The 18,130-nt window shown below is 42.2% G+C and overlaps 1 protein-coding gene across 1 annotated transcript in view; it reads right to left on the bottom strand.

The window, feature by feature from the left end:
- Positions 1-18,130, bottom strand: part of LOC143140984 (dolichyl-diphosphooligosaccharide--protein glycosyltransferase subunit STT3B-like) — a 128,921-nt gene that overhangs the window by 27,034 nt on the left and 83,757 nt on the right. Inside the window, exon 5 of the mRNA XM_076302178.1 lies at positions 15,004-15,103. Within this exon, the coding sequence (XP_076158293.1) occupies positions 15,004-15,103 (100 nt within the window). The remainder of the gene's footprint in view (positions 1-15,003; positions 15,104-18,130) is intronic.

The following is an 18,130-nucleotide window of genomic DNA, read 5'->3' as shown; positions in this document are numbered from 1 at the left end:
ACTGGCAAATAGTTTAAATACATTTAGGGGTTTGTCCACTCCATATTTGGGGTGGTTTTTGCGCCTGGCACAAAAAGGCGGCTCTTAGTCTTATGTTTCTTAATCAGTCGTGGGTGTGTTTTGGTTTGGGCGTAACATTCTTTAAACCAATGAGAATGACATCTGTTATTCTGTTTAACAGCAAGCAGTGCAACTTCAAACAGCGCAGCGGTATTTTGATAGTCAGCGGTGCATTTGAAGGAATCTGCTTGCACGCGAGACCATATGGAACAGGTATTCGACTAAACCATGCTTTACTAAAACCTAGCAGAGTATAGGCTACACTAGGGCTGGGACAACGCGTCGACGTAATCGATGACGTTGACGCAAAAAAAACGTTGACGCAAAATATGAGCGTCGATTCGTCAAGCATAACGTGTGCTGCTAAATATTTTTAATTTTACACCTTCAGTGTTTTCCATACTTGACTAATCTGTGGCTGGGTACCACGAAATCAAAACCGGCCACCACACATTGATGTTCTATGTTGTAGGCCTACTATTTAAAGATAAGATAAAATAATTTCATTGAGCTGCACTTTTTACTCACACAGCCTTTCCTCGCCCCGCCCGCTCTCTCTCGTAACGAGTCCGCTGCTCCTCCTCTGCATGTGCATTTAACAAAATATTCACGATTGTTGAAGGATTGTTGTTGCCACATAGAAGCACTCCATAGAACACAGTGGGTTAAATTGCTATTAAATCCGCTTAGCATCGTGACCATGCTGCGCAAATTTGCAGCATTAAAACTGCTGAATTAAAGTTAAAGTAAACTCTGCTAAGGTCTTATCACAACATAGTACATTGAGGAGACTAAACTAAGTTAAGATACAGTATGCAATCAAGCAGTATCTCAAAGCTAACGTTAGAATACTGTTTGGGTGTCAAGTTTAGCATGCTTACTTGCAGCTGCTTATTCGTTGCTCATGCAGGGCTCATTTTATTGACTCTGAATGTTTGCAAAATCCCGATGTAAATGGAAAAGTGTTTTCCAAGACTCAAAAGTGCTTGTCCAAAGGAGAAGTACGAACCGTTATTTGAACTAACTACGTTATGAATTGCATCCACATATCAGCAGCCTTTTAACTGTGTTAATGTTAATTGCAAGGATTCCCACACGAACGTCTTAAAATGACAGGCACTCAATTAGACATACACTACTGAACTTTATTGAATGCTACCTCTGACTAAGAATGCATTACTTTGCACTTGTATAGTCTTTTATTTTGGAATCTTAAGAGCAATAACCATATATTGCAATGTTAAAGAATTCATGTTTTTTTTCATTCAGATGTGTAAATAAACATGTATAAGTTTTTATTAGTGAATTAATGGGGAGATAATCGATAATCGAATCGAATCGAAATCGAATCGGACTGAAAAAATGAATCGTTAGATTAATCGATGCATCGAAAAAATAATCGCTAGATTAATCGTTTAAAAAATAATCGTTTATCCCAGCCCTAGGCTACACACATCTGCACTTGTCTATTATTTGAACTCATTGGCAAAGTGAAACTACTTCACCGTGGTGTCATAGTCGACGACAAAACAGTTACACATTAATTACCCCGACAAGGGGTTACCATCGAAAACATAGCCTGAAAATAGCAACACTTACCCCAATAGTGTTCAAATGACAGAATAAAAACCTAAGGACATTTATCCTGCAGAGGAGATGCTGCTTACATCTCGTGACAGTGCATGCGTCTTCAGCTGTGCTTCATATGCGCCTTTCGCTATAGACCAGAGGGGTATTTCAAAAAACCTAGATAAGGGATTAAGCTGAGATTTTTTGGTTATCCTGGATGAATTTAGCCTTGACTTGGTTTGACAAAAGAGATGACACATAAGTTGCCATGTGGATTTATTCTCTGCACCTGGTCCCGACCAGGCTAACAGGCAAACTAAGTTAATTCTAATGATAATTATGTTGTCTTATTGGTCCAGCTAGCTGTCATTCAAGTCAGACCTCCATGTGAATTTTTGAAGAGCTTTATTCCATTTATATGCTATTTGCTACATGTATTTACTCGCAAAACACAACAAATTGTCTGTGTAATACCATATGGTTGGTTATCATTTTAATTATGGTAGCCTTATAATTATTAACATAGGCCTACTCGTTGTTGCTTCTTTTGTTGATAGTTTGATGAAAAGTCTAGGCCTAGCCTAGGCTACAGTAGTTGATTGGAAGTGGAGGGGCAATTTTCCTAAGTTGTTTTCAACTATGTGCATCTTTGCAGTGGCAAGCTTTCTTAATGACGTTGCGTGCCGAGACAAGGAAGCACTCACACGTGGGTGCATACGTAAATTTGCATTCAGTTGGTCTGCCACATTACAGAAATAGCCATGATTACTTTACTTCATTACTTTACTTCATTTTTAGTGTATCAAAAGCGGTGGTTCACTTTGTGTGAATGACGCTATTTTCTGCATTTTTTAAATTCCAACCGTGCTCTTTGGAGCAGAAACGAGAACGCGCACACATCCTGATTTACTTAGGCTACACCTGGCTTGACAGTCGGGCTCCTACTCATCCTGGATTGGCGTTAGTGAAACGAGTTTAGCTTAGACGCTATGTCAAACCTCGCTTTATCACTTATCTTGGATGTCTTAATTCTGCCTTTGTGAAATACCCCTCAGCTGTCCTAGGCTACAAGCTTGTTGCTGGACATCGTCGCTGTTCAAAGTGCTGAAAATGAGCAACTTTTTTATGGTGTTCTATCCCTCAGTGTCAATATAGGACTTATACATTTTTCTATCCCTCAGTGTCAATATAGGACTTATACATTTTCTATAAGGCATATATTTATGTTATGAATAGTTTTTCTTTATCAACCGTCTTTGTTTTAAGTTAGCCTCGGCCCTGGAATGACCAAAGTCTCCAGAGTGCTTTGCATCAGCGCTAAGACAATCATTTTGCAAAGTTCCACCTAGTACATTGTGACGCAGTAGGCTACTTACTTGACATTTTCCATTGTGATGTTTACATTTCATTAGCTGTGTGAGTATAGGCCTACATGAACGTGCTCAAAATCGATCCTGAGTTTAGACAGAGAGGCACGTTTTTCGACGGTCTGCATTCAGAATAATCGCAACTTGTCCGACAGTAAGCGCATAGCCTACCCGAGTAACGGAAAGTTACAGTCTGCTGGCTGTCCTCGCCATGACTTCTGAGACTGTGAGCATAGCCTCAGAGATGTCCGTTCGTGAACCGAAGGCTGTTTGTGGAGCCCTCCTCTCACCTGAACTTTCCATGCAGGTCAAAGAACTGGGAGATGTTCCCAGTGAGGCCCGGATTCATGACCAGGTATCACCATCATCATTATTGTGTAATTTGGTAAAAACTTTTGTATATCAACTGTGAATATGAATGTGAAGTTAATTCAGTATTTCAGTTTGGAGACACAGGGCCACTTTCAAGCACTGAGCTATTTTCTCTTAACAGCATCAAGTAGATGCCCTGGGTGAGACTGAGGCAAAAAAATCAACCTGTCAAGCAAGGTTTAAGAGAGCCAATGCAGGGTATGCAGATTTACAGACTATTCAGAAATATAAATATATGGGCTATTAAACAATATCTGTTTGGTACAAGACATTAAAAGCTGCACTTTTATGATTGGCAGATCCCATGCCGCCTGGTGGGATTTCTACTTTGGGAGATATGAAGCTTTCTTCGCGCAGGTTGCCTCTGTAACCCCCAAGGTAACAGAAAATTTGCAAATTTTGGCTATTGGAACAAATCCTGGTCACAATGAAATCTACCTCTACATATAAAGTTATCTAGGCTTCACTATTTCACTGCTTTGATTGTAGTAAACAACTGAAACACCCTTCTGTTGCTAGCATATGGCCAAATGTATTTTCCTACAATCTGGGCTGCGTTTCCAAAAACCATACTTGCTAACTAGGTTAGCAACTTTGTTGGTTGCAAGGCAATTTCCCATTGCCAACCAACTAAGTTGCTAACGGGTTAGAAACTATGGTTTTGGGAAACGCACCCTTGGTCAACAAGAACACAGCATTTTTGTTATGGATATTCCCTTTTGACAGTTGTATCCTGTAATGTATATTCCATTTGGCTGTGCTATTATAGATATGATCAGAGATTTTAAATGTGGTTTGTGATTCTTTAGCTTGATTATCTGGATTGTGACTCAGACAGTCAGTCTAACGAAGAAGATGTGATACAGAGAGACCTGGTAAGTGCTGATAGTGCTGTCAGTGCTGGGAACAGAAAGTCACACTCTTCAGAAGTCAGTATTCAGAAAAACATACCTCTGTATCTAAAAATATTCACACAGTAATTATTACATTCTCCAACATTTTAGCTGGCTTTGAAAATGGATGCTCTTAATGGAAAAGTTATATTTCCTGGGCCACTTGTGAGGTGAGTTCTGGAGAGTTAAGAATAGCCAAGGTGTACATTCTTACTTAAGCCTCATTGTAATGTTTGGAAACTACTTCTATACTACTACTATGGTGTAATGATTGCAGAGGTGTGACGGATCATGGAGCGGTATACCACTATATTCTGACTGAGTGGCAGCGGTGTATCAATGATGAATCCATTGAAGACAAAGCAGGAGTTGACATGGTCTGGCGTATGCTGGCTATGATGTGGAGAAAGAATGGCGTAAGTGTGAAGCGTCCAAGTAAACATTAGTTGCTTGAGCTGGGATGTTTTTATGTAGGCCAAGCAAGTGTCAGACAGATATTGATACAACAGAGATAGAATCATGTCTTCCCCTTTATACTTCCATAGGCTACATGTGTATCATTATGGAAAATGTAAAAAAATGATCTCAGGAGCTTCACATATTTCATGACAGACTGTTCTCTTTTCCAGATGGTGTCTGGCAAGGACCTCGCCATCCAACTGCTGCAGCAGCTGCATGGAATTAGAGCTCCAGATAGCCATGGTCAAGACCTTGTGGAATTGCTCATTCTGAACAAGAAAGAGGCAAGATCTAGATTCTAGATGATACAAATATGAAATGCAGAAATAGAGTCTGACTGAACATTTAATATGTATTACTAATTAAGCTTTATGATATTGTGTTGTAGGAAGCTCTAAACCTTGCCATTAAAAATGAGTACTGGGAGCATGCATTGATACTGGACAGCTTTTTTAGGAAAGCCTCATGTGTCCCATCCATAACTAGGTAAGGACGGTTTTATGAATTATAAACCGTCAAGACAGTGCCAGCTATTTTCATTTGACTATGTAAGGCTTGAAACAGTGATCCGTGCTATTGTTTTTTAGGTTCATCAGCAGTCTGGATGATTCTGACCCAATGAAGACATACTACCATGTCTTTCTAGGGCAAATTCCAAGAGTTGCTTCTGTGAGTATTATTTGAGCTCTTTGAGTGTGTACATGCATGCAAAGGAGTGTGTGTTGATTTGTTCATTGTGTCTTTTCATGATTAAATCTGAATGTTATGTCACTGCCTTCCAGAAATGTGAGAACATGAGCTGGAGAGAGTGGTGCCCCCATCTGGCCATCATCTTGGCCAATTCCATCTGCCCTCAAGTCCAGAATGTGATGGTCAACATGCTGGCTAATACTCTTGGTAAGAAATGAATAAGCCTTTCTCAGATGACCATACATCTGGTATATGACACAGAATTATCAGAATAATCATTGCATCAAACCATAATGTCTTCCAGCAAGGAATGGGCACACGTGGTCTGCTCATTTCTGTTATATGGCCATGCGCATAGAGCCTAGTTACTATCATCGGGACTCTAAGCTGACACTGATTGGACAGGATTTCAGGTTAGTCATGGAACAGACATAAGTCTGTCCAAACTAAGAAGCATTCAGTTAAGTAACACAAGATGCCCCTTGTCTTTCTCTAGCATGCCATTGAAGGAGTTTGTATGCAATGCTGCAATACAACGAACTGAGGCATATGAGTACCTTTTGTCTTTCAACACAGGGAATCAATGTTTACGTTTCCAGGTATACTTGTAACCTTTTTGCAGTCAAAGTTAATGCAAAAATATGAATACATTTTAATCAATGTTTTACTATATGGGCATCAGTCATTTTGCTATTTTAACGCTAGATGAGCTTACAGTCTGGATCTTGTGCTATAGACCATGAAGATCCTCTACAGCTGTAGACTGCTCGGGGCAGGACACTTCGCTGAGGCCCTTAAATATGCGGAGGCTGTCGCAACGGTCTTTTTAGCTCATTCAGTTAGACCATGCCCAGCTATGACCAGACTTCTGAAGGTGAGTATTTCAGTCTTTTCAGTGAAAACTAAGGTGTTAAGCACTGACTGAGTCATGCTAAGAAGCTCTAATGGTTGGCGTGCTTCAGTAGAGCCAAACGTTTGGGTTTTCTCTCTGGTGCTCATATTGGTTCCTTTATGACGTTTGGCAGCTATGTGACGCACTATGTGTGGCCCTGCCTATCCAGTTCCCATGCTGGATAGAGCCTCCCTGGATGGCCACACTGAGGAGGCAGGGTAATGACTCAACCCATGAGGATCTCAGTGAGCCTGACCATGGCTCAGAACAGCCCCATCAAGTGGTGCCACTGGACAATGAGACTCAAGTCTCCGCTCAGGACGGCGAGATAGAAATGTCCAGATCAGAATCCTCCGTTCAACTCCAGGATGTCTCTGAAGTCCAGTGTGCCACTTCTGCGCAGGAGGCCATGCCTTTGCATGTGGAGAATGAGGATAGTGGTCGCCACTCCCCTGTGGACATGGGGGAGGGTGATGAGCACTGCCTCTCAGAGGACACTGGCCCGGCCTCCTTCACTGAGCCAAAGCTGCTCAGGGAGACACCAAAAAAGAAAAAGTCTGGCATGAAGGTTTGTTTACATCTCCATCGCATTGAAATGTGTGGTTGCCTGGTACATTTGTCTTTTTGTCTTCTTTTGTCTCTGTGTGTCATGTCATGATGCGATCTCATGATGGAATGTTTGCTTGGTTTCAGCGGTTTTGGATTCGCTGTTTTGGATGGTGTGGCAAAGCACAGGACTAATGCTGCAGCTCTCCATCAATTAATGAGCAAGTCTTATGCAATTCTTCTATATTTTTTACAATATTTTAAATAAATAACAACTTTGCATCTCATAAGTCTCGGAGTTTCTTCCTCAATGAAGTTAATATAATGAATAGTTTATTCTCCAATTTAACATAGTTAAAGGTAGTAAAGGTAGTTTATGCACCAAAGAATCATGAAGTTGGTCAAAGTAGAAAAAAAGTTTTTGTGTTTGTAAATGAGTTTGTGTAAGTTTGTGAGAGTCAATGTGCATAGATGTGTGTGTGTGGTTGTGAATGTGTTTGTGAGAGTCAGTGTGCATAGATGTGTGTGTGTGCATGTGTGTGTGTGAGAGAGAGAGAGAGAGAGAAAAGACTGTCCAACGTGGAGGGTGGACAGTGAGCAACAAAATGTAAAACTCACGAGGACAACATAACTAGTATCAAGCCTTAGTAAACTACCTCCGACTACAGGAACTGCAGCACAGCACTCTCTGTGGGCACATCTGAGGTTGGCTACTGATACAAAGTTCATCACTAGATATCCATGAGTGTGGATAGAAACAAGGAGAACATGGTTATGCACCAGTCCCTACACCAGATCCCATTGCACCGGACTACTTTCTGAAGTTTGTCAGCTGCAACTGTGCAGGCGACTGTGACACTCTCAGGTGCTTCTGTAAAAAGCAAGGAGTCAAGTGTATTTCTGCTTATGGGAACTGTCATGATAACTCTCCAGCCAGATGATAACAGGAGTGAGGGAATGCAGCGGAGTTGAGGGATGAGGTTTGTTACATTTTAAACTGATTAAGGAAGTTTTGTTTTGTAATTGTTCAATAAAACCACTTGTGGACTTTTTATGGAGTTGGTCATTTTTACTCAAAACTAATGGCTGGGATAGATTCAGCACCCCTAAAAACCCCTAGGTAGACATCTCAAAAGCTAATATTGGGGGGAAAAAATGTTCACCACCACAAACTTGATTGGCTCTCCAGGCATTTCCCTAAGGATTTGGCCGTGAATAAATTGGGAGGTGTTACTACTTTTTTAATAGTGTAAAAAAGCTATGGGTAAGATTTTTTTTTTGCAGATTGGCGAAAAAAATGCCTAACTTTACCTGACTTCCTGACGTTGCGTGCTGAGAAGCATTCACATGTGGGTGCATACGTAGATTTGCCATTTTCTGCATTTTTTTTAAAATTCCAACCGTGGGCACTTTAGAGCAGAAACGAGAACTTACACCTGGCTTGACATAGTCGCTCCTACTCATCCTGGATTGGCATTAGTGAAACGAGTTGAGCTAGGATGACCAGACGCTATGTCAAACCTCGCTTTACCACTTATATTGGATGTCTTAATTCTGCCTTTGTGAAATACCCCTCAGGTTTTTGTTTGTCAGTGAATGTTCTTGTGTAATGTTTTTTAGATGGTGTAAGATAGAGATTTTTAGATCATGTGCCAGACCACACCTATGCTGTTAAATGCCACACCCCTGGGCGCATGTTTAAAACCTCCATTTTGAGATTTCCTTGAAATTGCATGAAATATACCTGATATAATACCTGATTATTAACTGCACATTCACTATATAGAAATCACTGTTCGGAGGAAAAGGTTTGCGTGCTGTCGTCGGTTGGAAGTTGTTCAAATGGCTTTCGCGGTTGTGCCTTGGACTATATGTTATTCAGTGAGGCACAGTGGTTTATGGGATGAGTAGTTCCTTCGCTCGGAAATTAAAATATGTACACAGTCTTGTACCTTTTTTTGGATTTTCTCTTAGTTTTTTCACTTGAAATGATATGTTGTATGCTTATGAATTACGCCGTAGCTGGTTAGCCTAAGACATGCTCTAAAACTCTTTAGATATGGATTTTTCCAAAAAGTCAATGGGAGAAATGAATGGGAGACTTACTTCCGGAAACTAAGCTCTCTCGGAGGAGGGGCGGGACTCTCCGAGTTGAGTGTTTACTTAAACAAGCCAGAGGCATCAGAGGCTTAGTTACTTAACTACGGATCAAGTGATAGGACATTTAGACCAATGTGATCTTAAAGTGAACATGACCTAAATAAAAACACATTAGAATTATGTAATGCTGACTAAATGTAAAGCATGTTCATCTTCTGAAACTTTAACTTAATGCTTATTTATATTTTCATACTCATAACAAAAAAATAACAATGCAAACAACATAGTATAAACGTATTTATAAAAACTATTTACATAAAACTAAAGTGCACAGCTATAAATCTAGAAAAACTATTTACATAAAATTTAAGTTCACAGCTACATCCTATTGCTGGATGTTCTGTTGGTGCCAGTCGAAGAAGCAGTTCCTTGATGGAACAAAACACAACGCCACATCACAGAGTTCACAGCGGACCGGGGTCTTCTGGTGGCAGTGCTTGCACCTCGTGCGACCTTCAGTGGAATCCCCAGCAGTGTGTTTGGGGAGGTGCATTCCACTCAGAGATACGGAAGACGATTTGGGTACAGTGGTGGGGGCTCCAGAGTCGGTGAGCTGAAGGATAAGTTCCTCACGAAAAGCATTCTGGGTCATTGGCCTCTCGCCTCTTTGAGCTGCCAACTCCTTGTGAAGGACAAAGGCGTTGACAATGCCAATGTCAATGAAATGGTAAAACAGTGACCTGTACCACTTTTTTGTTTTGTGCAGGACATTAGATAGATCGACACCACCCATGTACCTGAAGAAACACAAAGAATACAGAGAAAATGTTATTGAACTGTGCAGATATTGTAGACTGTATATGCAATCACTTGCTTGATGTCAAAATATGAAAACAGTACATACGTATTATAGTCCTTCACAGCAGGTGGGACAGGCAAGTCCTGGCTCGTCCATTTCCCATCTGGCCCCTTCACCCTTCTCTCTATCGTTTCATCCGCATGGGCTGTGTGCAGGGTAGAGCACATCTGGACATCCCGTGTGTCCTTCCACTGGACAAAGAGGATGGGATCGTCCCGCAGCCATCGGATGGTGCCCCTGGGCGAACGATTGTCCAGGCCACCTGGACTGTTCTTGGGGAAACCAATCCGGGAGGCGCGGATGGTCCCACAGGCCCACACCTTCTTTTGCAGTAGGTCACGGAACAGTTTTGGGCTTGTGTAGAAATGATCCACGTAGAGCTTATAACCTGTTCCCAGGTGCTGAGTGGAAACCAGCTCCATCACAGAGTCGTAACTCAGCCCATTCCCTGCACCGATGTGGCCTTTCCCATCATAAACAAAAAAGTCCCACGTATAGCCATTTGAGGAGTCTGCCAAGACAAACAGTTTGAAGCCCCATTTGGTCGGCTTGTCCTTCATAAATCGACGAAAGCTGACGCTCGCTCTCGAAGCCACCATCCTCTCGTCAACACTCACATGTTGGTAAGGGTGAAAGTTTGCCTTGCAGACCTCCCGCATCTCTTCATACATGGGCTTTATCTTGGCGAGTCGGTCGTACTGTGGGGTGCCCCGCCTTGAGTTGTTCACCTGGTCATTGTCAGGGTCACTCATGTGGATGGCTGTTGAAATGAGGGAGAATTTTTGTTCTGAAATGATGCTACTGGGGAAGGCCGGGCTGTGGAGTCTTGACTGTCTCCAGTGGTCAGGGATGGCACGGGCTGTGAGTAGGCCCATGTATATGAGCATAGCAAGATATGAGTACATGTCCTGTATGGTTATTGTGTGCCATTCGGATTCATGGTGCCTCGAACCAAACTTGTTTGTGTTGGCAACCACGGTCTCCAAAATGGAGCGTGTTATGAACAACTGGAAGAGTTGTAATATTGTATACTGTGCAGAGATCAGCTGGGGGCCAGGAGTCCTCACAGGGCGAAATGTGGGCTGTGGAGGTATGGTGTCCTGGATGTCCGTTCCAAGCCATGGTTCCCCCTCTGCTGCGTCTCCGCTTTCCTGTCTGCCACGGGAGCGCCCTCTTCCCCTGCCTCTCCCTCTCCCCCTGCTTCTTGCAGCACTCTTTCCTCTCCTTGTCCCACTTGTCTCGGCCACCGGCTCCACTTCCTCAGACACAGGGTCCTCAGCTCTTGTTTTTTTGCTTTGCGGGACCCAGTCTTCATCGCTGTTACTGAAACAATTGTACAGATGGAAATTAGACTCAGACCAACTAAAGTATATGAAAACCCTTCTCAACAACTTATACAAATGAGATAAATGTGTGAACTCAGTCACACATCCCCCCCTGCACTCTCTTTTACACACACACACACACACACACACACACACACACACACACACACACTGCATTCTCACCTAACTCCCCTCCCCCCCAGGTAGGCTACCAGAACACTATTCACACCTCCCCCAGGTAGGGTGTCACCATCCCCCATTCACACATGTTTTTGCACACACTAGAACTGCCTAAATAATGACTGAACAAAATAGTTTGAGAAAAAAAAAGAACCCATATCCATGTGTACTACTACAGGAGAAAAACAAATCACTCACTCACTCTCTCTCACACACACGTTCAGTTTAAATGCGAATACTATGCACTAGCCTAGCGCACACCATGCACTCGTGAGCACGGCACATATGTTCAGTAAAATAAAAAACTATGCACTAGCGCACACCATACACACGCGAGCACGGCACATATGTTCAGCTAAATGCACAACTATGCACCAAAAAATTACAAAAGCAAAATAAACTGTATCTGTAACTGTATACGGAAATTAGTAGTCTACTCACAGCTCGAAATCAGGGTCCTTCCCAGCTAAAAAGTTCTGTTCGTCCTCGGAGTCGCATTCCGAGAAATTGCTTTCTTCTCCTTCATCGATGTCCTCCAATTCATCGATGTCCTCGGGTTCTTCAACATATTTCGCTTTTGTTTGTCTCTTTGGCATGTTTTTTTACTAACAAAAACCTTCAAAAAGATGCCTCTGGCTTGTTTAGCAACAAACTTCCAAACCACTGCTTCGGCGTCTGGTCATGAGCATTGTGCATTGAATTTAGCCGGCAAGAAAGTAAAATGTGACGATTTGTCACATGTCTAAAGAAAAGTCTCCTCATTGGCTACATGGGCATCTAGGTCCCATCTCATTGGCTCGCTCAGACGCAGCGCTATGGCCATTCAAAGACTGGTTGTCAGATTCATCGCTCACGTGACTCATTCACTTTGATGGCATCTATCTCGACTCTCATTGGTCCAACAAACATGTAGTTGGTATCGATGGAATCAGAGGAGCCTTGTGAACCAATACCTCCATGTTGTGAACACCATAGACCAGGGGTGGGCAACTAATTTCCCCAAGGGGCCACATGACAAACTGGGACTGTTGAGGAGAGCCGGACCCAAAATACCGAACTCAAGTCTGAACTCAATTCTGTTCAATTCTATTCTGTTCTTGTATAACATTAAGTAAATCATATGGTTTTGTTTAGTCGTAAGAACAGATGAAAATGTGAGGGAGACAAAGGAAAAACAGCAATAGCCTATTTAATCTATGTCCAGTATTTAATCCTCATTCTCGAAAATTATTTTTTGACATTGACATTTTTTCCAGTTTTCAAAGACTGATATAAAAAAGTACTACAATATCTATATAATTAGGCTAGGTCATGAAAATGTGAAGGAGTCAGTACAACTGATAGGCCTGTGCCACCATTTCATCAACACTCAGCAATTTTTCATCATTAAATCATTACCATCATTAAATTAGCTCTATGCAGAATTAGACTACGAAAACGTGGAGCAGACAATAGTAGGCTGTCATTAGTTAATCAACATGCACAAAGAAAACTATTTTAAAAATGTAGGCTATGTTTTTGCTTTAACTTTATGCACTGTGATTGGTCAACTCGCTCTGTGTGTTGAGCCGGCTGCTTCAAGCAACCTGTGGGTAGTAGCATCATACTAGTTCGCAAACATAAACTTTGCAAATAAACTCAGACATATTTTGGTTACAATTACGGGATTATCCGATTGTAAACTGTCTATCTGCCAGTAACGTTTTGAAATGAACACTTCATATCGCCAACGAGCAGCAGTAGGAGTTCGTTCTAACAACCTTTGTGGTGGTGAGCGACGCAAACATAAGAGACACAAAACTTTGAAAGGTTTACGCCGACGTAAAGGCAACTGCATTGTGTCGACGCAGAAGCATAAATTCTATTCACCAGCACATCAGTGAGGGTGTTTACGTCGTATGCATCCACGCACAAATGTATGGGCGTACAAATAGCAGTCGCTTTCAAAATAAAAACAACGATATTGATTTGCATGCATTATCTCTATGCTAGGCTCATGACTATTGTTCTTTCACGGACCTTACGCGGGCCGGTCAGGGAAAGCCCATGGGCCGGATGTGGCCCGTGGGCCGTATGTTGCCCATGTATGCCATAGACAGTAAAAGAAACACGCAGAGTACGCAGAGAATTCAGCGACAATAATGAAAATCGAACCGAAATACCTGGATTTCCGCGGAAAATACGTTTTCACTTCGATTCTTTTCTTATGTATCTGTTTTGTTTGCGCTGGATTGTACAACTACTCAATATATTTGGCAATAAAACAATGTAGATATGTTACATCTGCAGCCATACAGACAAGTTACAAGGTATGAAGGCAGCGACTGTGGGGGTAGTGGAGGGGTATGTGTATAAAAAAAGGTTTCTAAACTATAAACCACCATTTGTTGTGGTAATAAGTCAGTAACAGAATGGTCATATCTGGTAATTAATGTGGATTAACTTTGTTATAATGGTGAGATCTAATGGTGAGATTATAAATGTGGTAGTGAAATGATAGGATGTATTGATTTCCTGTAATCATCGACAAGGGATTTACTTTCATTGTAAATTGATGGTATAAAGGCTGTAAAATACTGAATTGCCTCTTTCTATTTAATGAATCTGTTATGGCGGCTAAATGGAGAAGATCCTGTGTATGTGTGTGTGTGTGAGTGTTTGTATGTGTGTTTGTGTGTGTGTGTGCGTGTGTGTCTCTCTGTGTGTGTGTGTGTGTGTGTGTTAGTGTGTGTGTGTGTGTGTGTTAGTGTGTTGTGTGTGTGGCTGACTTCCTTAAATCATAGTGTGACGAAAATGCTCTATTACCTGAGCGCATTCAGCACATTCACCTCCCTTACATTACAAAGTGCAGAGAGTAGCCTCCTGACACAGGAGTTATTCATGGTGGAGTGTGTCTATCACACACACACACACACACACACACACACACACACACACACACACACACACACACACACACACTGGAGTTATTCATCAAGTTGGGTGCCTTCTGTTGTAGGAAACATTAATAGGAGAGAACTCAAACTAATGTGTCTGAGCCTTCCCTCTTTTTTCCAATATGGCCGCTATACATTTTAACCAGGTTAAGGAGCCCAGTGAGTTATACGCACCCTGGTGTTAAGCGAGGCTCCGCGCTCCGCGATCAATCCCTACCTGACTGGGATAAACGCCTTTGCTATCTCCATGGGCGATGAGCCATCCGTTTCTATAGCGACAGGGCGATGTTTTTTGTGGTGATGGATGGATGTGACTAGATGTGCCATAGGAGTGATGACGAGGGATGAGTGAGGATCGTATTTAGAACATGTGTGTGTGTGTGTGTGTGTGTGTGTGTGTGTGTGTGTGGGTGGGTGGGTGGCTGTGTGTGTGTGTGAGAGAGAGAGAAAGAAAAAGCGTCTGTGTGTTTGACAGCTTTACATGATAGTTTAAGAAAACAATTTAAACATATCTGTGCATGTATATGCATGTGTGTGTGTTTGTGTGTTGACATGAGTAGCCTACGTGTGTGTGTGTGGCAAATGATAATTTGTGAAGTCTGTGAATCTATCATAAATCATATTTCTCCTTGTCTGTGTGAATGTGCATATAATGCAAATAATGAGATGTTGGTGCTTAACAAGAACCATAAATCAGATATCTGTGTGTGTGTGTGTGTGTGTGTGTGTGTGTGTGTATTTGTGTGTTTACTCACCGATGTAGACTCTTCTGCTAAAGCGTTGCATCAGAAGCAGCACAAACACATGCAGTGGAATTAGATTAATGATAAACACATAGCCTCCCCATGCTGACACCTGCAAAACAGACACACAGACACAGACACAGACACAGACACACACACACACACACACACACACACACACACACACACACACACACACACACACACACAGACAGACACAAAATAGAGAAGTGATTAATGATCCAAACATAACTTCAGCCAATCATTACCCTTCACAAAGATGTGATAAATGATGTGCACACAGCCTCCAACAACTGACAGCTAAACACACACACACACACACACACAAACAAACTTCGATCCTCACAAACAATTGCAGACCTCCAAATACACACACACACATAAAGTCACACACACAAAACCCCACATAGCTTTACTTTGCTGCAAAAACCCACCGTCCTCATAGGTATCCTTCACAAACTAAACTCCTGATCAATGAGAAGAGGAGAAAAAACAATAGTGCTACAAGTGGTCTATCAATTCACATGCATGGACACACAGTCACAAGCAAACACACACACACACACACACACACACACACACACACACACACACACACACACACAATTCGACCAGAACAATTTCAACAAATTGTCTCCCTTCTCACGTAAAACCCACTAGAGACACTATACACACACAAATACAGACAAACACACACACACACACACACACACACACACACATACACAAACACCTAAGGCAGGACAGCTTCAAAAAACACTCCCTTCTCAAACACACACACACACACACACACACACACACACACACACAGCAGACATATATCTAAACTGGAAATACACAAACAGGCAAATACAGGAGCGTCTTCCTGACATAAAACCTGAGACAAACACCCTGATCGATATCAGTGTGGATAGCTACAATGGCGCCATCAATAAGACCGTAGCGTCTGTGTGTGTGTGTGTGTGTGTGTGTGTGTGTGTGTGTGTGTGTGGGGGGGGGGGGGGGTGCAGGAGATAGATGGGCCCCTTAACACCGAGGCCAATGTGAGCCTTGCATAAGGGGTGAGACCCTGCATAAATCACCTGCCTCTATTAAGTGCACCAGGCAAAGGCCAATTGCCATGAATCACAGGGAAAAAGAAGGAGAAGGGTGTGTGTGTGTGTGTGTGTGTGTGTGTGTGGGTGTGTGGGAGGGAGGTCCAGGCGGAGAGAGCAAGAGGGCGTGTATAAAAAAGTGTGAGAATGAGAGAGAGAGAGAGACCAGAGATGTGTCTGATATTAAACACTCTCCCATTACAGAGTTGCACCTTTTTAATACATAGCAAACACTGTAGGAAAGCACACCAGCAAACACACACACATGTATACAAACTAGAGATGTAACGGTATAAAAATTTATATTTTTATAATATAATATTATAGTGACCAAAATTATCACCGTTGTCGGTATTATCGCAGTATTTTTCAAATGTACTGAAAATGTTTCTGAGTCAACTGAATAGCATAGAGTCTTGCTACGAAAGTGGTGTGGTTCCCTTTTTTGTTATTCGGTGTGTTTAGTGCAGAGAGAGAGAAGAAATGTATACGCCAAACTAATAGAAGGTAGATGGGCTGACGACTGAGGTAAAGTTAGTGAATTGTTGATCACTAAATAAAGCTGCAACTCCTTTTATTGAAGCTGTATCTTCTTGTGCATGCATGTTCACAACTAGCCTACCATAAGGGAGAGCTTGGACGATTTAAACACTTTTTTATTAAATTTAATTTACAAAAATATCGGGCCACACTGAAAGTTAATATTTTGTCACTATAACCTATAGTTGCATTTTCAGCTATAAACAAAACCGTTCAGGAATTTTGTAAACTTCCGACATTTTCAATATTTTACTACATATTGTGAATGAATGGCCGTCACAAGTTGTCGTTAGCTGTATAGATACCACGAGTATTTATCACAACAAACTGTCAAGATGCAGTAGGCAACTGTGCATTCATATTAGACAAATGGTAAACAAAAGCAATTATTCTACCCTAAACATTTAGTAGATTCAATGGAAAACAATTCCTATGAAAGTAGGCCTTCCAAAATGCACCGCAGATCCACAAATCTAGCTAGGTTTATTTGTGTTTGCAGTCATCCTGAAATATGTGTAGCAACAGTGGCAACTGATTTCAAACACAGCAAGCCCATGCTGCGCCTGTGCGCCTTCTTTGGGGGAAATATTGTGGTTTAACGTTGCACCGGCAACCGTTACATCCCTAATACACACATACACACACAGATAAGGCCGCCATCCCCTCAGCCCCCCTTCATATGCTCCTTGTCAGAGCAGGCTAGGTTTGGATGGGGAAGTCGAGGAGCTTCATGCTTAATTGGAAGCATCAGCATAGACCCTCAGGGGAGAAGTCGGAGCGAGAGAGAGAAAGAGAAAGAGAGAGGGGGGGTTAGAAAGAGAGCTAGAGGGAGAGGGGGTGTAGAGAGCAGAGCTTAAGAGATAAACATACACTGGGAGAAAGCGAAAGAGAGTGAGATAGAGGGAGACATACTGAGAAGGAGGGAGAGACGGATAAAAGAAAGAGAGAGAAAGAATGGGCGAGGTGGGAAGAGAGAGAACGAGTCTCAGTTATTTCCTCCAAAAGTGGTAAAGAGCAATTATCTCTGTGTGACCGTGTGTATCAGGCTAACACAGAGTGTCAGGTAATTAGCTGCTATTGTAGCCCAACTGGGGAATACAGGAGATTAATCTGGAAACACTCACTCTGTATTGACACTGATGGGGAAAAGTGTGTGTGTGTGTGTGTGTGTGTGTGTGTGTGTGTGTGTGTGTGTGTGTGTGTGTGTGTGTGTGTGTGTGAGGAGAAAAGACACATAGGCTACGGGAAGCATTAGAAGCATGCTTTGCGCAGGAGCATACCTATGTTCCCAAGGTCCTATGTTCCCAAGGTCCTATGTTCCCAAGGTTCTACGTATGTCCTGTATGCAACACAATTCAATTTTCTGCTAACACAGAGTGGCTGAATCACAATAACACCCTTAGGGCCGTCCCACTGTGAAATTGTGAAGTGCATGAGGGCTCACTCTCACCCTTTCTGTGCCCTTTCCATAAGTCAGCATTTAT

Source organism: Alosa pseudoharengus, unplaced genomic scaffold (genome assembly GCF_046254945.1).
Source record: "Alosa pseudoharengus isolate Yale_2024_CS ecotype anadromous, Long Island Sound unplaced genomic scaffold, YU_APseudo_1.1 YU_APseudo_1.1_scf_23, whole genome shotgun sequence".
Classification (NCBI taxonomy): domain Eukaryota; kingdom Metazoa; phylum Chordata; class Actinopteri; order Clupeiformes; family Clupeidae; genus Alosa; species Alosa pseudoharengus.
This window is presented reverse-complemented; position numbering and strand designations above follow the sequence as displayed.